Source organism: Typopeltis vanoorti, chromosome 18, assembly GCF_054136105.1.
Source record: "Typopeltis vanoorti isolate ZY-2024b chromosome 18, IOZ_Tvanoo_1.0, whole genome shotgun sequence".
NCBI classification, from domain to species: Eukaryota; Metazoa; Arthropoda; class Arachnida; order Uropygi; family Thelyphonidae; genus Typopeltis; species Typopeltis vanoorti.
In genome coordinates this window covers 105404405-105427798 of record NC_143566.1, presented here as the reverse complement: position 1 = coordinate 105427798, position 23394 = coordinate 105404405, and the positions used below count along the sequence as shown (strand labels likewise).

At 36.0% G+C, this 23394-nt stretch overlaps 1 protein-coding gene across 3 annotated transcripts in view; it reads right to left on the bottom strand.

Annotated features, from left to right (window-relative positions):
- The window catches only part of LOC150097025 (CD109 antigen-like), a 623307-nt gene that overhangs the window by 194347 nt on the left and 405566 nt on the right, over window positions 1-23394 (bottom strand). For all 3 annotated transcript variants that reach the window (XR_016549783.1, XM_090407831.1, XM_090407832.1), the window contains 2 exons: window positions 21035-21151; window positions 15855-15983 (listed from right to left, as the gene is read on the bottom strand). Coding sequence is in view for 2 of the 3 variants with exons in the window: in XM_090407831.1 (XP_090263957.1) it covers window positions 15855-15983; window positions 21035-21151 (246 nt within the window). In the remaining variant the exon portion in view is untranslated. The remainder of the gene's footprint in view (window positions 1-15854; window positions 15984-21034; window positions 21152-23394) is intronic.

Sequence of the window (23394 nt, the reverse complement as noted above, 5' to 3'; positions counted from 1 at the left end):
ACAAGAATGGACACATGCATAGAGAGTGAAATTGGTGCTCTTTATGGTGATCTGTGATTATTGCAAAAGGGAGGTATAGATGGCATACCAAGATTTCTGTAAGATATTACTCTATCAGTTCTAGTGCTGTTCCTTGGATTCTGTAGAACTTGAGCAGCTTCCAGGAACAATGTCTGTGATTTAAATTGGTACTTGTGTATTAGCCTGTCTTTCTTCCACATATTGTCCTTGTTTTAGTAATTTGGTAATTTTATTCCCAGTGTTCGAATTGAGTATCTCTTTATAGTGTCATTGATAATGCTAGCTTGAACTCTCAAAATGCTGAATGTAAATGGAGTGATGGTTGACAGTAGACCGAAGTTTAGAGGGCATATTGCAAGTGTTGCAAAGACTGCACATCATAGTGCCACTATGATAAGAAGTACTCTAATGTGTAGGGATAAGGAAGCAGGTGTACCATCCACTGTAAAAAGCATGGTCAGACCACACTTGAACTATTGTGCTAAAATCTAGTCACCTGGTTTTCAATGCGATGTGGAGACATTGGGGAGGGTCCAGAGATGAGTGACTAAGACAATGTCAGGATTTTGGAGTGCTGGCTATGGAGAGAGGGATTGAAGAAATGTGAATTGCAGAGTTTGGTGGATAGGAGGAAAAGAGGTGATATGATAGAAACATTTAAGTTAGTGAGAGGTGTTTATCAGATTATTCCAAAGGAGATTATAAAAAGAGTAGATGGTGAGAGGGGAAGAACCAGAGGTCATTCTTGGAAGTTATGTAAAAAAGTGTGGTGAAAGAGGGGTGTGAAGAGTAGATTTTTTACATGGGGAATTTTCAGTGAATGGAATGCATTACCAGAATGTGTTGTTAATGCAAGGAGTGTTAAGGATTTTATTATTCAGTATGATAAATATGTTGTCAATTGAATGAACCTCCCACAATGAGCCTGCCGACTCCATGGAAGATTCAGTAATAATAATGATAAATATATAATTAATTTAGTTAGTGAATCATTTATTTTCATTTCAGTTATGAAATGAAAATAAATTCTATGTAGTTTTGTTCCAAAAACTTCAGTGTCATTGCATCATGAATATGGAAGTAACCATTGGTAGATATAAACCTGGGCACCGAAGAAATGAGGATAGGATGGCAATTTGGGACTCAGCCAAACAAACTGTACTCTGTATTAACTTATTAAAAAAGAACAACACAATGAAATATCAAGCTGGCTGGGATGTTGCTTAATTAAATATGACCCCATACTGTTTTCCATTGGGAAACTGGGTGAAGAATAAAAATTCAGTTACTGAAAGTCAAACTCAACATCAACAGAACTGAAGATAACATGCACAGTTAGTTATAAGCACTATCAATGTAAAAGAGGAACATGAGCAAAAAGAATTAGAGAAGAAACATGTTGATATAGTTGATGCTACCAAGACAAAAGATTAAAACAGGTGAAGTCCTCCTAAGCAGTAATTATAAGATAATATATTATTATTATTATTACACTCTCCATGGAGTTGACAGACTCATTGTGAGAGGTTCATTCAACTGACCATATATTTATCATATAGAATCTAAAAGTCCTTAAAACTCCTTGCATTAACAACACATTCTGGTAATGCATTCCATTCATTGACAATTCTCTATGTAAAAAATTTACTCCTCATGCCCTTCTTCACCACACTTTTACATAACTTCCAGGAATGAGTGCTGGTTCTCCCCGTCTCACCTTCTGCTCTTTTTATAATCCCCTCTAGATTAATGTGATAAAATCCTCTCACTACTTAAATATCTCTACTGCATCACCTCTCTTCCTCCCATCCACCAAACTCTGCAATCCACATCTCTTCAACCTCTCTCCATAGCCAGCATCCAACCTCCTGATATTGTCTTAGTCACTCATCTCTGAAACCTCTCCAATGTCTCCACATCACATTAAAAACCAAATGACCAAATCCAAACACAATAGTTCAAGTGTGGTCTGACCAGTGTCTTACAGTGGCACAACCACTTCCTTATCATTAAGGAATGAGTGCTGAATGTTAGAGTGCTTCTTATCGTAGCAGCACTATAATGTGCAACCTTCGCAACACTAGCAATATACCCTCTAACATTCAGTCTACTGTCAACCATCACTCCCAAATCTCTAATCTCATCCACTTCCTGCAGTATTACACTATCAATATAGTGCCAGCCTTATATTTCTGTACTCCAAAATGCAACACCTTGCACTTATTGATATTAAAACTACAACCCCATTCTTTTGTCCAAGTAAAACGTCTACTCAAATCTTCCTGAAGGGATTCAGCAGTGAGACTTGTAATTCTTCCCAACTTTGCATCATCAACAAATAACTGAAGATCCCTAGTCAGGCCACATGATATATCATTTACAAACAAGGTAAACAGCAGGGGCCCAAAAACAGAACCCTGGGGCTTCAGTGGTTACCCTTCTTTTTTGAGACACTGTTCCATCATACACAACCTGCTGGTATTGTTCATCCATCAAACCAATATACTATCTATTCCCATCCTCTACAGCTTGTACATCAACTTGTCATGTAGTAATCTATCAAATGCTTTTGCAAAGTCCAAGAATATCACTCTATATGATTCTCTCTTATCTAACACACTATTTACTTTATCATAAAATGCAAGTAAATTGCAAAAACAAGACCTACCCTTTATAAATCCATGCTGACCATCAAAAAGAATGCCATGTCCATCAACCCAATTCTGTATTCTATTCCTTACCAATCTCTCCAACACCTTGACCACAACTGCTGTTATACAGACTGACCTATAGTTGGAGACTTCTGTCTTAGAACCATGTTTGTGGACTGGTACTGTTTTGCCTTCTTTCCGCTCCTTAGGAACCCTACCCACTACAAGAATTTCATTAAATAACAAGGTCAAGGGCATAACCAACTGTGGTGCACATTCCTTAAGAATACATGGTGATATGTCATCCATCCTCACAACCTTATTCACATCTAACCCAACGAACATCTGATCCACCTCTGTTTCTTTTACTTCCATTTCACCTAATACTTGCCTCTTTTCTATATATTGTACCGGATAATTTATACCAGTATGATATATGCTGATAAAGTGGTCATTCAGTAATTCCACTATATCCTTTGCAGTTGTTAGTCTGCTGTCATGACTATCCACCAATGCTAGACTGCCATAATTATTCTTCCTCTTGCTTGCCATGTAGTGGAAAAATTCACTTGAGTTAACCTTGGCCTGACCAGCTGATCTTCTATCATACAGCACCTTTTCTTTCTTTATCATGCTTATCACCTTTCTAGCCTGCACCTTATAACTCTTCATGGATCTGATCACCACTCTACTCTCTTGTATCTCCTCAATAACATTTTCTTTTCCAGCTTGCTTGATTTCGCTGTTCGTGCATTTCACTCCCACTCTTTTTACTCGCTTAACCTTCGGTATGCAGTCATAAATTGCTTTGGTCAGATAATGCCTTCTGAGTTTAAATGCATTGTCAACATCTTTTCTGCTCAGCTCATCTACCTGACATACTGATGCTAACTGAATACAGAGCTTCCTATAATCACCTGCTTTATGCTTCCACATGTATCCGTTTTTGGCAGTGACATCACTTCCCAAACAAGTACCTCATGATCACTCTCACCAACCGAGGGCAGTGTAAACACCCCATTAATAACTATATCTTGTAAAGGTATCACCAAACACAAAACATTAAAGCCTCTAGTTGCTTCAATGACATAATGTTTAAGATATCACTCAGAAATTCCACCAACTAGCTCTCCTTGTTCCCATAACACACTCCTCATTCCAGTCTATATCCCTATAACTAAAGTCTCCCATCAGGATCGCCTTCTTTTTTACATGCCCAACTAATTTTCCTAAACATTTCACAATCAGTATTCTCTGCATTCCCTGGCATATAACAACATCCTATCAGATATACTAATCTGTTTATATCAACTTCGCACCACACACATTCAAAATCTGTACATACACCATCAACTAATTTCTCTAATTTTGACACTCATTATTTCCTTTTCTGCAATGTATCAGTTATTTGCTTTATTGTTCCACCAGGAAAGCATGTTTTATGCACTTTATTAGTAATCACACTTCTAATGATTGAGTCTCCATAAGCTGATATATGACTATTCTTTGATTATCCAAAAGCTGATATACGACTATTCTTTGATTATCCAAGATTTCTTTCTTTATAACATTAACTTCCTCCTTCTCCTTATCATCAGCCAATCTCTCCTTCAGCTCTTTAATATCCTCCTTCAGATGTTTCATTTTACTTTTCATTTTCACTAACTCCTGCCAAAGCTCTTCTACTATGGTCCAGACTTTTGCCCCCATTTGTAATCGCTCTACGAGGGTGGTCGGTAAAGTTCTCAGCCTCCACCATAGATGGCAACAATATAGGCAAGTTTTTTTTTCTTAGTTGGTACATCTGTCATAAGCATCCATGTGAAATTGCAAGTCATTCTATCAAGTACCTTATTTTATACAGCTGTCTGAAGCAAAAGTGTTGTCTGTATCCTTGAAATGGATAAAATTGAGTATCGTGCAGTTATAAAATTCTTTGTAAAAGAAGGTTTAATTGCAAAAGAAATTCATTCAAAGTTCATAAATATGGGCATTCTTCTTCTTCTTTGTTTTCAAAAATTAAGAAATGGCTGCCGAGTTTAAACATGGCCGTACCAGCCTTGAAGATGATACACGTGAAGGAGATCCAAAAAGTGTAACAACACTAGAAATCATTGATCAAGTGCACGATATGGTATTGGATGACCAGCGAGTCAAAGTGTGTGACTGAGACTATAGGCATTTTAAAATAATGTGTAGGATATATTTTGCATGAAGAATTGCAAATGAAAAAGCTTTGCGCAAAATGGGTGCTGCACTTGCTTACAGCAAATCAAAAACGCTCTTGCATGAAAATCTCTGAACGGTGTTTGGAGCATTTTAACAAGAATAAAACTGATTTTGTGTGTCAATTTATTACTATGGATGAGACTTGGATTCACCATTACACACTAGAATCCAAACAGCAGCAAAACGGTAGACAGAAGCCTTTTGTTCAGTGCCAAAGAAGACAGAGTCGGTTCCATCAGCAGGAAAGGTCATGGCATCAGTGTTTTGGGATGCTAAAGGCATTTTGTTTATTAATTAACTTGAAAAGGTAAAACAATAACCGTGAAATATTATTCCGATGTTTTAACCAGACTAGACAAAAAAATTCATGAGAAAAGATCCATTTTGCAGAATAAAAAAAAATCATCTTTCATCAAGACAATGCACCTGCCCACAAAGGTGTTTTGACAATGGGAAAATTAAGGGATCAGAACTATGAATTGTTGGAACATCCACATTTCCCAGATTTGGCTCACTCTGACTTCTATCTCTTCCCAAAACTGAAACTCTTCCTCGCTGGTCAGCATTTTTCTTTGAATCAAGAGGTGATTGTAGCTGTAGAGGGATATCTTGCAGATCTTACTGAGAACCACTACAGGGACTGGATAATGGTGCTGGAGCATCGCTGGAATAAATCTATTAGTCTTAAGGGAGATTATGTTGAAAAATAAAAATAATTTTGAAATTATAATTTCGTTTCTTCATTGTTAGGCTGAGAACTTTTCAAACCACCCTCATAATCTATCCAGACACTTTCCTTCTTCTCATTTACCCAAACAGTGCACAGATCTTTCACATTTTTTGGTGCATAGATACAGCAGTTTTGCAATGCATCCACTGCGAAAAATCCAAGGCAAAGCCAGACTTTCATGCAGAAGCATTCCATGCTGCTGGCATACGTTTCTTTATGGACACCATCTTTAGAAGCTGAAGTAGTACAGCAAACAAGTAGAAAACACAATATAAACAACAAAAATTTCAACAACAACTAAAAAAAATCCAAACTAAAAAAATGTGGTACAGTTTGTGATAAAAAGCCACACTATACACCAATTAAAAACACTTGTTTTATCACAGCCTGACCTCCATGGAGTCAGAGAACCAATAATGGGAGCTACATTCCATTGCTCAGGTCTACAATGCTCATTCAATCATGCCTTAAATTGATACAATGTGTCTACATTCACAACACACTCAGGCAATGCCACTCACCAGTCATTCTCAATGCAAAGAACCTGCTTCTCACTTCTCTGCTTATACCCTCCTTATATAGTTTCAAGGGATGGCATTTTGTTCTACTTCCCCCATCCCATTTTTTGAAAAATCTCTTCCATGTCAACCTGATAACAGGAAACTGGATTAAGAATAAAAATTTTATTCTTAATCCAGTTTCCTGTTATCAGGTTGACATGGAATTTCAATTTTACTGAAACTCAAACTCAGCATCAACAGAGCTGAAGATAACATGCAGTCAGTAAAAGCAGTATCAAGCAATAGTGATTGGGGTGGTGTTCTTCCTCCATATCTGACCATTTTATGAAAAATCTCTTCATCGTTAATGCTGTAACAAACTTTTATCAACTCATACATCTCAATCATATTATTATTATTATTATTATTATTATTATTATTATTATTATTACTATTATTATTAAGAGAGACCTCCAGGGAGTCAGAGACTCATTGAGAGAGATCACATAATACACACACCAGCAACATACTTATTTTTGAATTCATTCACACTGCTTGCACTCACAGCATCCAAAGGCAATCCATTCCAATCATGCACCAGCCTCTGACAGAAAAATCTAGCCCTCACACCCTTCTTGGCAGCCTTCATTCTTGGCTTCCAAGATTGTCCTCTTGTTCTTTCCCCACCCTCCATAAATTGAAAAATTCTATCAATTGAAATCCTTTATGACCCTTACAGACATTTGTAAGTCTCAATCGTATCACTCCCCTTTCTCCTGTTTGCTAGTGTCTGCAGTCTACAAATTCTCAATCTGTCTTCATAATCAGTATTCCACAATCCTGATGTCATTTTTAACACTCTCCTTTGTACTCTCTCCAATATATCAGAATCACAACAGAAACTAGGAGACCAGACCTGTGCACAATACTCCAAATGGGATCTTATCAAGGCCTTGTAAAGAGGCAAAATAACATCCTTATCTTTACATGTGAATGTTCATTTCAGCATTGCAATTATCTTTTGAATTGTATTTGGAATCTTTGTCACATGGCCCATAAACTTCAAATTCCTATCTATTAACACTTCAAGATCCCTAGCCTCATCAGTTTCTTCTAGCCTAATCCCACCAATATAATACAACATTGGATATCTAATCATTCCGAAGTGAATGACTTTACATTTACTCGTATTGAACTGACACCCCATTTTCTCATGCCCACAATTCCAGCCTATTCAAATCATTCTGCAAGTACTGCATATCAGCAGCATTCGTGATTACCCTACCTATCTTTGCATCATCAGCAAATAGCTGTATGTTATTTGTCAAATCCTTCCCAACATCGTTAATGTACAGATTGAATAACAGTGGACCAAGCACTGATCCTTGTGGTACACCACTTGTTGCCTTAAACCTTGCAGACTCAGATCCTCCGTATACCACTTTTTAATATCTGTCAGCCAGCCATCCTCTTATCCATGCTAATATTGTATAATCCAAACCCATTTTCTCCAATTTATGCAACAGTCTGCCATGTTGTATTCTGTCAAAAGCCTTAGCAAAATCCAAAATTATCATGGTGTATCCATTTCCCTTGTCTAGTTCAATGGTAAAATTGTTATAGAATGTGAGCAAGTTGCTAAAACATGACCTTCCCTTAGTAAACCCATGTTGTTCATTGCAAAATAGAGATTCACTGTCAACCCATTTCTGAATGCAAGTCTTAACCAATTTTTCCAAAATCTTCACCATCACTCCTGAGATACTAATTGGTTGATAGTTGGATACATCTATCTTTGCACTACCCTTGTGCAATGGAATTACTATACATTCCTTCCATTCCTGCAGAATCTCCCCTGTTCCAAGATTCATATTAAACAGCCTGGTCAAAATAATGGCCAGTTCAGCTGAACACTCTTTTAGCACATGTGCTGATATTCCATCAGTCCCTATTGCTGAATTCTTATTCAATTTCTGCAACAGCTCTAAAATCTTGGCCTCACACACGTGTATTTCTTCATCAAGTGAAGAGGTAACAGTGATCTCAAACAGTCGATTGAGGTCAAAGAACGATGTGGAAGAAATACTGTTTGCATAAGGATGACGTCCGTTATGAACGTTATAAGCAGCAGGTTAGAATAGTCACAACTGTTGTATGGAAAGCAAAGTTCTGAGTATGAAAATTAACTGACTCTGCATGCTAAAGACAATCCATAAGAATTCTATCGATATGCTGCAAGTAAAAGAAAGAATGAATATGAAAGAATAATGCTTATAAATTTAGATGACATAAGGGTTACAGATGTAGAAGAGGTTGTTAAGTCAACGAGTGCCCATTTTTGTTAATTGCGTTCACCAGGTTGATAGCTTTTACCAAAAATGGGCACTCGTTGACTTAACAACCTCTTCTACATCTGTAATCCTTATGTCATCTGGATTTATAAGCATTATTATTTCATATTCATTCTTTCTTTTACTTGCAGCATATCGATAGAATTCTTATGGATTGTCTTTAGCACACAGAGTCAGTTAATTTTCATACAACAGCTGTGACTATTCTAATCTGCTGCTTATAATGTTCATAACGGACGTCATCCTTATGCAAACAGTATTCCTTCCACATCATCCTTTTCTTACGAATCTCTTGCTTAATAAGATTACACATCCATTTGACTCCTACTCTATTTATTCTTTGAACTCTCGGGACATATTCTGATATCACATCATTTAAGTATTGTTTAAATGCTTCCCATGCACTGTCGATATTCTTTCCATCTGGCAATCGATTCCATTCCACTGAACTCAGTATACTCGTCAGTTGGTCATAATTTCCTACTTTTCAGCATGTAACCTTTTCTGAATGGAACATACATAAACTTAGTCACTTCTCAAGTGAGTACCACATGATCACTGTCACCAACCAGAAGCAGAACTAAAACGCCCTCTGACACTATGATCAAATCTAACATTCTTTGCTCTTGAGTTCCTTCTGTCATATGCTGCTTGAGGAAGTTGTCCCACAACAGTTCAATAAATGCATTTTCATTCTTCTCATGAGATTCTACTGCTACCCAATCAATATTTGGATAACTAAAATCTCCCATTATGATTGCTCTTTTCGTGCTCATCTTTTCTATTTGGTGATGTATTTCTTCATCACTAGTAACCAATCAACCAGGTCTGTAACATCACCCCACTATGTAATTGATCTTGTTAGATTCCACCTCACACCAGATGGCTTCAAACTCAGTGCCACTTGAAATTAGTAGTAGTACTACAATCATAGGTCTCAACTCTAACTGGATTCAAGTCATCCGATATCATTAGCAGCACACCCCCTCCTCTCCTGTTCTCTCTATCCTTCCTAAAAATACTGTACCCTTGACATTCGATACCAGTTAGTAGGTCTGATTCTGATAGCCAGATCTCACTAATACCTACAATCTGAGGTTGCAACATATTGACTAAGGCAACAAACTCTATCCCTTTGTTTCTGATACTCCTAGCATTCATGTACAGACATAATAATCTACCTGTTTGTTCTTTTGTATTGTCTTGTCTGCAGTCTGCCTTACCTTTCTACCTCCTATTCGCTAGACTCAGCACATTGTATCTTCTCAACCTTTCTTCATACTCAACATTCCAGAGACCACAAAATATCTTGGTCAATCACCTCTGCACTCTTTCCAATACTTCTTCATTCATTTATAAAACAGGTGATCAGAGGTGATCTGTGCACGATAGTCCAATTTTGGATTCCTGGTTCTCAGTAACCTCTCCAACACTTGAACCACAACACCTGATACACAGATTGGTCTATAATTTAATGCTTGAGTTCAATCACCTTCCTTATGAATTGGTACAATCTTCCCTTACTTCCATTCCTTTGGAACTTGACCTAATGTTAGACTCCTAATTAAACAAATATGCCAATGCAGATCAACTCCCTGGCACATTCCTTCAAAATATGCAATGATATTTTTGTATTCCTCATGAAATTGATTATTAACATTCACTTTATGTTGCTTCCATAATGTCTTTTTTCTTTATATTGCATGCTTAAAATCTTCATTCATTCATTTCACAACTACCTTATTTTAAGGTAAGTTGTGAAATGAATGTGAAATTCCTTCTGACCCCTGGAATACATTTAGACATTGTTTCTATTAGACTGTTCTTAAATAGTGCCCAAAAAAGTATTGATGTCCTTTCTATCCAATTCCTCATTCCATGCTACAGCTGGAGCTACAACTTCTCATGATCACCAGCCTTATAGTTCCACACATACTCTATACTCACATAGCAGACAACCACCCAGGAAATCACTTCATGGTCACTCTCAACAACTGGAGAGAGATTTAACACCTCATGCATCTCTACCTTGTATGAACACGTCCCTGCAAACATGTATAATGCTATAATGCTGTGCATTAAGGAAAAGGTCACTACCCGGACTGGTTTCTCTGTATTAAGTGCAGGGTTACCTCTCCAAAAACTTGTGAGATCCCCTGGATCACACAACAATGAGCAACCAGAAGGATCAAACTCAGCATTGTTCCTCTCAGTAATAGGCTCACCCTGTCACTGAGAAGAACTCTCAGCATTTGGCTCTACCCAGCAGGCTCACCCCACCACCGAGCAGAACCGCTCATATTTCATCTGAGGGGTAACAGCAACAGCTGTGCCTCAGTTAACTTCATGGGCTACAGCATTGCCATCCATTACCCCTCTACCTGGGGTAACAGCAACAGCCGAGCCTCAGTTAGAACTTCATTAGCTATAACATTGTCATCCATCACCCAAGCTTCCAACCAGTTTCGACCCTTAGGGGTCCTCTTCAGAGGATTCCAGACCCTTCGGTGGTGATGCTAAGGTGGAAGTAATAGAGAAGTCATATTTCCATATGCCAGTTGCCAAAAGGTGTCACACCTTATTATTAAAATTCTCTGAATTACAGATGAGTTGATGGAAGATTTTTCATTTGGCTATGCTACCAATTATATATTTGGTTTAATCGTTTATCCAAGTATAAGCAAACAAAGTTTGCGCCTGAAATATTTTCAGGACTGGAGCAACTCGTGGCAAAGGTGGTATAAGTTCTCATCACTTGCCTTAGTATCACATAATGCAAAGCACATATCCTTGCAGACATGTATGATGCTATTCATTAAGGGAAAGGTCACTACCCAGACTGGATATGTCTGCAAGGATGTGTGCTTTGCCTTATGGGATACTATGGCAAGTGCTGAGAACTTATACCACCTTTGCCATGAGTTACCCCAGTCCTGAAAATACTTCAGGCACAAACTTTGTTTGCTTACACGTCTCACTTATTCCAACAATTTTTTGGTGAACAAACTCAATCAATGCAACCATTTCATTTTCCTTGTTTCTGATACTTCTTTTAGCATTCGTACACAAACATAACAGCTTAATCTTGGATATATAAAAAGTTCCACTGATACCACTTATTAGATGTTTGCATCTTCTTGTTTACTACACTTCTAATAATCTAATCCCCAATACAATGCCACTTGTGAGTCTTTTGTTACCTTTTTCCATATCATCATTCATTACCGTCTTCTAATCTTCCATACATGTGTACAATTCTCTTTGTTTGTTTTATCTCTTACCTCATCTTTATCAATTCTGCTTTCAAATTTTGCATGCTTTTTTTTTTTTTTTTTGCTATCATGCATTCTTGCTGTCTTATCCTCAGTCACACAAATTTGTCTGTAACATCACCCCACTTTAATCAACCCACATTAATGCTGGGTTCACAGCATTAATGATAAGATAGCAAGTAACGCATTCTGTTTTTCAACATCGTTATCGCACACTTTGACATCAATTGAACTATTTTTCTTGTTATCACTTCCATCCACTTTCTGAATATTCGCACAATCTTCCTCAACAATTGTTTCAGTTATGATGCCATGTTCCCTACTCATATTTAAACAAGCCTTGTGGTCCATTAGGATATTACATTTCCTACATACCTATACTTGCTCCTTTCTCTTATTTAGACTCTCCACATAAACATCTGTAACACCTTCCCATGCATACATACATACATACTGCATTCACGGTATGTATGAACTAATTTAATGTAATATTGCTTTAGAAATTTAACCAGACACCATATTCCACACTCAAATATCTCACAATAACACTCAATCTATGAACCAGATCTTATCACCACACATTAATACAAAATTTACTTTTTGTTCAGCCTACACGACAACCAACATGCAACATTCGCCATCTAATGACTAATCTCCACAAAATAATTCTGTATGAAGAGCATAATACTGGCTATTGATATTAGAAAGCTGTAACCTCATGTGACTTAAAGAAGTTTACCACTCTTGGTGGTAAACTTCTAGTGTAACCTTAAAAATCAAGGAATAACACCATTATCCCTGCAACTTAGAAGAACTGTTAACCTCTTACTAAATTTTTTTTGTTTGTTAATTCTTAGTTTTTCAAATTTATTCACCTTTGAGAGCAAAGACTCACTGTGAGATTGGATATCATTGTATAGAATATTCTGTGAAGAGACTATATTAGAAATGTTTTTGTCAGTATTATTATTACACATGAAAGAAACAGATGATATAGAATAATTTTTATTGACTACTCTATTACTTTCATAAAAATTCTTGTATTTCACATCATTGAGAGATACACATAAATAAACTTAAAGACAAGTTATAATAGATAATGTACATAATGAAATATTTTAAAAAAAAAGGAATAATGATGGAAAGCATGCATTTATTATTATGTTGTTTTATTGGTTTGTGGTCTGTTGCTGTGAATTACTGGTAATCACATGTCATGTTGAATATTTTATTACCTGTTATAACCTGCCTTTTAGTTTATTCACATATTTCTCTCGATGATGTGACACACAAGTGAAAGTCATAGTCAATAACAGTTATTCTATCCCATCTGTTTCTTTTGGGGAATAATGCCAGCAAAAACATTCCTAATATATGGTCACTTCATACAGATGCCTATGCAGTGATATCCATCTCATAGTGCTTCTTTGCTCTCAAAGGTGAAGAAATTTGAAAAACTAAAGATCAAACAACAAAAATATTTTTGTAATAGGTTAACCTTTTGTAATAGGTTAAAACACCATTATCCTTCTTCTTCTTCTTCTTCTTCTTCTTCTAAGAAGTAGGGATAATGGTGGTTTTCCTCAGTTTTCAAGGTTACCCTGGAAGTTCACCACTAAGCATGCTTTAAGAACTTTTCATTATATGGAAGTTGCCTTACCATAGTTAAGTCACATGAACTTACAGCTTTCTGATATTGATAGCAGTCTTATGCTCTTCATACAGAAATATTTTCCTCCTTGAGACATTGTTGATGCAAGTCTTCTCTCCAACTTCATTGCTATCCAAATATCTAGCAAACCTGCTAAGCTCCTTCAAGGGCAAATCAACCTTGTTTGTAAAGAACATGATACACTTCACAGAATGCATTAAAGACATCATAATAGAAGCTACTAATCTACTTGCACACCTTGACATTATTAATCCTTGTGCAGCTACTACAAGGTTTCTCTAAACCTTTTTCAAGGTTTCTCACAGGTTTCTTCAAACCTTTTCATGGCATGTGGGGAGGAGGGGGGCAGAAGAGGAAGAATAATGTGGGCTAAATGTACTATGGATCTAGAGTGATAAAATCCATACTAACGTTCACTGATTAACTTTGGATCTTCAGGTAGCAAAGAAGTTAACTGTTGATGATGTTCTCCATTATTTTTGAGAAGATGACATGCAAGAGGAGCAAGTTGTTAGTTTGACAGCAGACTATAGTTTCCTTTTTTTCTGAATAGACTGAATATATGCTTTCTTCTATGTGTTGGGGTTTAAAAGTTTAAAAGAACTGAGTACCTGAATACCTGGGTTCCAAGGAGATGAGAAGGGAGCCAAACAGGTCCAGAAGTAGATAACCAGGATGATAACTGGCCTACAGTCTTTTCTGCATTCTTCTACAGGTACTTTCATGGACACTGTTCTAACAAATTAGCAAACATTTCCTCTGCTTTCTACTGCACCTGTTAGAACAGCAGGAGTAGTTACCCAATATTCCTTTACACTGAACTGCAAATGCACTTGCATCATTGTTCTCTGGAACAACCTTCCTGATGAACCATTCTCCAACAACCACAATATCCAGCCTTTCAATAAAAATATCAATAGGTTCCTTCTCTCCCAATCCTCATCCACAGCCTACACTACTGTACTATTTGTGGTACAGTATAATCCCACCTCACATGTGTGGGATTATTAAAAAAAAATGGAATTGGGAAATACTCAACAGGATCTTATTGTATAGACTTTAGTGAAATTTTGCAGCTTATGGTTGAAGGAGGTAGACTAATAGTATAGTTAGGGAACATATGAGATTCCAGGTCTCATGGCATGCTATGTATGTGCATGTGCGTGTGTGTGGAACGAACTACTGTTAGATGTTGTGAGTGAATTTTAAATATCTGTCATATCATTTTCAAGAGATATGACAGATATTTAAGTATAAGTGACTAAAGGGACTATTCCTCATTGAGTCTTTTTACTCCCAGGAGGAGGAGGAGCATGCATCATAATAATATAATGTGAACTTTTAGATCTAAATAAAATTTTAACATTAAGTTAAAGGGAGATGGTAAATCCCGTTTTATTTTATAGTCGGGTACGAAACTCGGATCGAAATCCATCGAATCCATAGAGTTTCATGCCGTAAAAACTATCAGCGAGCTCAAGCGTAAGTGATCACTTACACTTGGGCTCAAATTGTGCCTCGAACTGGATTCGAATTGGGCTCGACCTCTGCCACAAATAGTGATGGGGCTTGCTCCACCTTTGCTTGGAGTTTCCGTGGTGTTGTACTACCCAAGTGATCATTACACTTGGGCTCGCCGATAGTTTTTTCAGCATGAAACTCTATGGATTCGATGGATTTCGATCCGAGTTTTGTACCCGGCTATAAAATAAAACGGGATTTACCATCTCCCTTTAACTTAATGTTAAAATTTTATTTAGATCTAAAAGTTCACATTATATTATTATGTTGCCGGTAAAATAGCCTTTTGGCTTATTATAGTAGTAAAATTTTAACATGTTACTTTCTAAATATTCTGTCTTTGTAGATTTATGTATATAAATATGTATAGACTATATACATAAACACCTTTCAAATACTGTTTGATAACCATCTTCACAAATAGCAAAAAACAATAGATGTTGATTTTATGAGTTTGTAAAGAACCTTGTGACATTTGAAATGAATACTACAATAAACAAAAACACAATAATATGTTTAATGATAATAACGATCTTAAAAGCAGATACATGCAGATATTTCAGCCTAAAATAATAGACCATTCCCAGAGAGATAAGCCAAATTCAAAAAAGTGGAATATACAACAGTGGCTGTATATATTCCACTGTTGTGTATCTTTTCACCTTCATGTGGACTGCACACTAGAGATATTGCATAGTTAATGATGTAATATGTTAAAAAATAAAATAAAAATTGTTTATTGAAAAAATTGGAATTGCCCAACCTTCTGATAAAGATATACAATAATTTCTAATTTTTGAATTTGCTTTATTCTAACTGAGGATGAGTCGGTTATTTTCAGATCGAAATCTCTGTATTTCCTGAGCTTTTGTGCATTATATTATTCATTCTTAATCATATATCTTACCAATATATTAATTGTAGTAGTAACAACATCTTCAGCTACTTGTGTACGACCAGTTACAGTTATTTGAATTTCGCCAATTCTTGTTGCTACAACTGGAACATAGACAATCATGTAGCTAACAGGCTTGATCTGTAAATGAGATTAATTCAATAATCAATGCGTATTTGTGTGTGTATAAAAATAAATAAAAATATATGCATATATTATGTTCATTGATAAAAACCAATCTGTAATATTATACATAAAAGTGAAGAAGATTTATATCTTTACTAATCATATCTGAAATGTACAAGGCATGTTCAGAAAATAAGATCCATTCAGAATTTACAACCAATTAAGGTATAGGAGAGAGATTGCACATGTGTGGTAACATAGAATGACTCATTAGCTAGCTGTTGACAATTTTACTTTCATTCCATTATCATTTGTTGTCGTCCATGAATAATTTCTAATGAGTGCTGTGATAAAAAATTGCACCAGTTCTGAGGTTTGTGATGTGATATGGATTTTGTTCGCAGAAAAAAATAGTGCTGCAGAAATTCACCGATGACTGCGTAAGGTTTACAGGCTTAATTAATAAGTGACAGTAAAGTTAAACAATGGTGTCATTTGTTTAAAGAAGGGTGCAACAATGTTCATGATTACAAGAGCAATGTGGTGAAAGACGAGTTCGTGGAAAGAGTGACCACAGGAAAATAACAATTCTCTTGGTGAGAATTATTTCACAATTATGAAACTTTCTTTCTGAATTCCCAGACGTTTCATGCTCAGTCATTTATGAAATTGCAACAGAAAGGCTGGGATATAAGAAATTATGTGCCAGATGTGTCCCAAATATGTTGACAGATATCCATAAACAGCAATGAGTGAAATCAGCTCAAAACTGTTTGGAGTGTTATGAAAATGAAGGAGATAAACTTTTTTCTCATATCATTACTGATAATGAAACAGATTCCATACACAAACATCATCCCCAAAAGGGCCACCATAGTGCAACTGGAAGAACGATGGTACGTTGCACCCTTCGATTAGATAAGGCCTAGGCTCAATTCTCATAGTAAATGGGAAGAATCTTTATATGGATTTTTTTCAATTAAAGGTGAGTTAGCCAATCTCATACAGAGGTAGCAGGATTTTTTATCCTGCATATAGACAAATCAGCCCTTCAGAACACATGCAATTTACAGACAAATAATACTGGTGGTGGTGGTGGTGGGCAATAGATGGTGTTGCTGTTGATGATGATAGCAGAGATTTGATGCAGTGGTAGAGATGGAGAATTGTAGTGTAGGTGTCCTCCCTCGATGAGTTTTCAGACTCCTTGTAGGTGTCACGAAATAATAATAATAATAATAAAGAAAAAAAATTCAAACAGTCACCGTTAGTCAAAAAAATGATGACCATTGTCTTCTGGAACAGAAAAAAGAGATCTCCCTCATTGATTTTCTTCAGCGAGGAACCACAACTTCAGGTGGAAGATGAATTTCACCTTCCAATGTGAGACCACCTTCCTACTTATTGGAGGCCTGAAATGGCTGAAAAAGTTCCATGTTTGGTCTCTAGAGCAGGGTTTCTGGACAATGTAAAAATAAATTTAAAAAATATATATAAAATTAACAAAAATGAAAAAAACAAATTCTTGCCCACCCACAGTACAAAAGTGTACTATAGGTTTAGTAATAACTTTTTGTGAGTGGTAACCACATAAAAAAAAAGTAACCACATAAAACAATTAATTTTCATGTTCACTCTTTCCACCAAATCGTCTGTCACAACAGTTGGCCAGCTAATGTGTTCCTGATCGTGAACACTATAGCACCCTTCTTTAAACAAATTACACCATTGCCTAACTTTATTGTTACTCATTATGTCAGGCCCATAAATCTTGCACAGTCATCAGTGAATTTCTGAAATATGATTATTTTCTGCCAACAAAATCCATATCACACCAATGAAGCTTGCAACTGGTGGGATTTTTTTTTTTATCACAGCACTCATTATAAATTATTTGTTGAAAACAACAAATAATAATGTAATGAAAGTAAAAGTTCAACAGCTAGCTAACAAATCCCTCTATGTTACCACATGTGCAACCCCTCTTCCATATCTTATTTGGTGGCAAATTCTAAATGGACCTTACTTTCTGGATGTGCCTCGTAACTAACATGAAGGCATGGAGATTATGCCAAACAGTCATTCCTGCTTAAGATTAAACTAAATCTATATGTGATTTCGTAAAAGAGTTCCATTTTTTCCTAAAAGATCCTCTGACAATTACAAACTGGATTATCTGCTAGTCTTGATCATGCCTTTCTTAAAAATCTGATATAACCTTTATGATTTTTTGCAACAAAATACTGCAATATGCTATATTCCTGAATAAAACAGGACTAAATAAGTAGGATGAAGAGTAACTTTCTTATTAATGATTTAAATACTGTCTCGATGGCATTCTGCATTTTATTATTATTATTATTATTATAAAAAACCTCCATGGAGTCAAAGACTCATTGTGGTATTTCCACTGTTATCATACCACACCTTAAATATGTTCACTTTCTCTGTGCTCACCACACTCTTGGGCAATGCATTTCAATCACTCACCACTCTCCATGTAAAAAAGCTGCGCCTCACCCCCTTGCTCACACTCTCCTTATACAGCTTCTAGACATGACCTCTTGTTCTCTTTCTATCTTCACCCATTCTATGCAAAACCTCTCCAACATTAATCTCGTAATAACCTCTTAACAGCTTATATGTCTCAATCATATCCCGTCTCCTCCTTCTATCCATCAATTTCTGCAAACTATATTTTGTCAATCTGTGTTTATACTCGACATTCCAGAAACCTTAGTCAATCATCTTTGAGCCTTTTCCAATACATCTTCATTTTTTTAGAAAACCAGGTGACCAAATCTGTGCACAGTAATCCATATGTGGCCTGATTACAGCCTTATACAAGGAAATCATAACATCCTTACTTCTACAAATCAGTGCCATCGGCATCATTCCCATTATCTGCTGCATTGTCCTTACAATTTTAAACATATAAGTATGTATTTTGCAGCACCATTAATATAAGACAAGTAAGAAAATTATCATTTAAAATCATAAAAGAAGGGTGTTTTATAACTGCATTCTTATATATTATAACATCATTCATTCATTATCAAAAATGAATTGAAAATTAATTTTAGTTTACCTAATTTGGCTATAAAAATGATACAATTAGAATGAAAAAAAAAAAAAGAGAGAAGTAGAAGAAGAGGAAGAAACAATGAATTGATGATCACAAGTTATTCTACTGGCATGACCTCTACTGGAAAAAAAAAAGAGCTATCTATTAAAAGAGCTATTTATAACACGGTTGTAAAGTCCATAATTTCTAAAATGAATGCCAATCACCGTGTAACGCTAAAAGAAAGGATTATGATAATTCATGGAGATTCGACCTACAAGTGATGCAATCAATACGGTAAACTGAAGATTAATGTTTCTGGTTTGATCAATCGACTGGCTTTTTTAAAACTGTGTAGGGACAGCAACATCATTCCAAATTGCATCAAACTAAAGAGAAAATTTACCTCAACAAAGGCACAACGAATATACCACTGCATGGAGAAAACGCTACTCAGAGAACAGATCCAAGCTACCAGAAAGAACTTAGCCGTTACTCAAAACCAGCTACAAAAGGAAAAATCGGAACTTTCAAGCTACTTAAACACTGGATGATCCTGGAAAAGATTACTGACAACACAGCAAACCATATCCTTCAAACAAAGAAAGAAAACCTAATTTCCAAATTTCAAAGACTAAAAGATCGACAAAACTAGCAGCCATATTTAAATCTCTCCAAAGTGAACGATAACAACCAACCAGAAGCAAGAAACAACAGGAGCCACCAATCACCTACAGGTAACAGTAATGTAGTTAATCTATCCAATAATGCTTTAAACAAAGACAAACTCTTGGTACTAAATAAAGGTCTAAATGTTGCCATAGCACCCAGGTCGATAAACAAACTTTAATTTATTTGTAGCATAGAAAAAGGCTTAAGATTCATCCCAAATAACATAGCAGACAAAATATGCATTTAGAAACCACCAACATTTTAGATCATGACAAAACAATAACAAGCAACTTAACAAAACACGAATTAATAGCAGTGAAATCATTAAATCCGAATCATTAAAAGTCAAATCTGAACATCATAATAACTAGAGCCTATAAAGGAAGTGCCACCATTATTTTAAACCAAACCACTTATGTAGAAAAATGAACCTGCTAGTCTCGGATCGGACATTAACAACACATACCAACTCGTTAACTACAATCCAACCAACAGAATAAAAAAGAAAACAGAGAAACTACTTAATTCAATTACCACATGTCCCAAAGATAGATACGGTCAAAAAACTATTTCTGCACTACGTTCATTCTTCAAGAATACCAAGATACCGAAAATACAACACTTTGTCCTATAGTTGAAGGAATAGATAGCCCGAATTATTATTATTATTATTATTCAGGCCTCCATGAGTCAAAAGACTCATCATGGGAGGTCCTTCCTAAGAACATAAAGTCTGTCAAGATTCATCGAGGGGAGGTCCCCCCCCCTTAAGAAACACAAAGTCTATCATACCACTCCTTAAACTCATTGACCATTCTCGCTCTCACCATTCCATCAGGCAATGCATTCCATAGTTCAACCACCCTCCATGCAAAGAAACCACTCCTCACCCTCTTGCTCACAGTTTCCTTTCGTAACTTCCAGGGATGAGAAATTTAATTACTAAACTTTTACTGATTTTCACTGAAATACTGATGAAAAATAGATTCAAAAAAAAAAAAAAATTGTTAGCTATGTAAAGTATAATATAAAATATTACCTGTCTGTAAGCTACAAATTATTATTATCATTCCTCACCTCTACAGAGCCAAAGCTCATCATTGGATCACTGTCACACACATGCTCATCAGACTATGTTTTAACATGCTCAGCTTTTCAGATAGCTAGTCATTTTAAAAATTTATTAGGAATGTTCAAAAAAATCTTTCCTCTCTCCCTCTCTTTACACACACACATACATGATATGCACGCAAAGAAAAAATATTTCTAAATTGAAAAATCAAAGAATTTTTGTTTTGTTTGTTTGTTCATATACTCATTCATTACTTACATATATCAAATGCTGATGTTCTCCAGAGGTTGTACGAGGAGAATAAGATGATACTTTTCCAAATGGTTCTACTTGAACAAATCGGTAATCATCTGAGGCCTCTAGAATCACTTCAGCCTTAAAAAAAAAAAAATTAAAATTAAAAAAATGTTTGTGGTTAAGATGTACATAAACACAAAAATTATAAACAAAATCCAAACTTTATGAAGAATTATATTTGTATTACACAATCTGTTGCTATTATTCCTCCAATTTTTTTTTTATTTTAAAAGTAATAAGTAATATTTATTTTAAAATAGTATTGTAAATGTTGTTAACAGTAACTTCGATCTCATAACAGTATGTTTGACCCAAAAATATGTTACAATATTTATATTTTAAAAATCATGAATTTATGAAAAAAAATCTGAATTCCCTTTCCTATTAATACACTATATATCAATAGCTGATATATATATATATATATCTACATCTATCTATCTATATATATATATATATATATATATATTTGATGATAAGAAGCCCGATCACTCAGAAAGAGATTTTCTTTCCTCCATGGAGCTGGCGAAGCGTGAGGATCTTGGGTGACATTCTTTCTCCAAGCCTCACCTGGCGCTTTCCAAAATCGCTCGAAAACCTGGAATATGGGAATCAGTCTGAGCAGATACACACTGTAAAGGCCGCTTTTCAAGCCGCTGTGCCTAACAGCATAACAGAAGTGGGACTTAGTCCTCCCAACTCAGAAGATCCAGCGCCTATCTTTCTGATAAAAACCAATAACTCATGGGAGAAACTTACACCCAGCAACACCAACAAAATCTACAGCTCTCTAACACAACAGTCGAACCAAAGCACTTTACTGGAAAATCCTGCATCATCTGATCAAACACTATTTCAATGGGACCTACCATATCGCACAAGAGCCATCACACCTGACGAAGATATTCAGTGGAGAATGTGGCACAACGTACTACCCACTCCAACTATATTACGAAAATTTAACTCAAACGTCTCAGATAATTGCCTGTTCTGCTACCAATTAGGAACAGTTCGGCATATCTACTTGGAATGCCCAGTCAACACTAAATTAATCAGAATGTCTCGGGAAATGGCAGCTCTCACCTGTGGTAGTCTTCATACAGAAGAGGAGTATTTCAATCTAGTCCATGCGGAGTCAAATAACCATTCATTCTGCAACTACCTCTTCATCACTGCTAAAGTGGTAATATACAGCTTCTACCTCAGACATACAAGACCAGACAGCACAGCAACTTCACAGAGAGAGGCAACTGACCAACTCATTGCAGCCTTCCAACAAAAAGTGAGGTTGGATCCTACACGAGCATCACCACCATAGGCAAAACAACACCTTAGATCTTTTCCACCAAGACTGGAATCCATGGAATCAACTCCTGGCTGAGCAGGGTGACTGCATCATAATCCACTTTCCAGCATAGAAGTGACATCATCCCCCCCCCCAAAAAAAAAGAAAGGGGGAAGATGGATTGTTATGCTTAACAGTGCAAAAATTAATCAGCCTGGCACTCTCATGCAAATAGATAATATTGTGCTGTAGTAACTCCTATGTTCTTCCACATTTATGTTCTTATACAGTATCATGTTAAAATAACTCTTAATGGCTTTAATCTAAAAAAAAAAAAAAAAATGTAATTAGCATTATAAGTGACTTCGATGTAGTATACCTCAACAAGAGTATGAGCATGTAACCTCTCTGCCTGACTGCAGAGAACCAAAAACCGGTTAATCCTGTATATAAGATTGTTATATTCACAATAAAAAAATAATAAATAAATAAATAAAATATATATATATATATATATATACAGGGTGTTCGGGATAAATTTGACAGTTTCGTAAGGAAAAAGAAAATCTTCTTTGTATCTATTAAATTTAATGAATTGACAAAAAAACATTACAGGCAGAGTTAATTACAATACTATCAACAAGATTTACTCAAAATAACACCATTAGCATCGATCACAGCTTCAATTCTGCTTCGGAACCTCGAACAAGCTGATGCTACAGTCTCCCTGGGAAGGGCCGCAAAAACTGTTTTAATTTTATCCATTAACTGGGCTTTTGTATTACTGGAAGTGCGATTGGTGTCTTTTTCAACTGCGCCCCATACAAAATAATCCATGGGGTTAAGGTCTGGGGAGTTTGGAGGCCAAACATTTGGACTGGTGAAGTCGTAGAAATTTTCAGACAACCATTTTTGACTTTTCCCAGAGGTGTGGCAAGGGGCCGAATCCTGCTGCCATACATACGGCCTACCATTGGCTACCCTTGTTATCCAGGGCTTGACTACAGTTAGCAACTCCACGAACAAAGCCCGAATT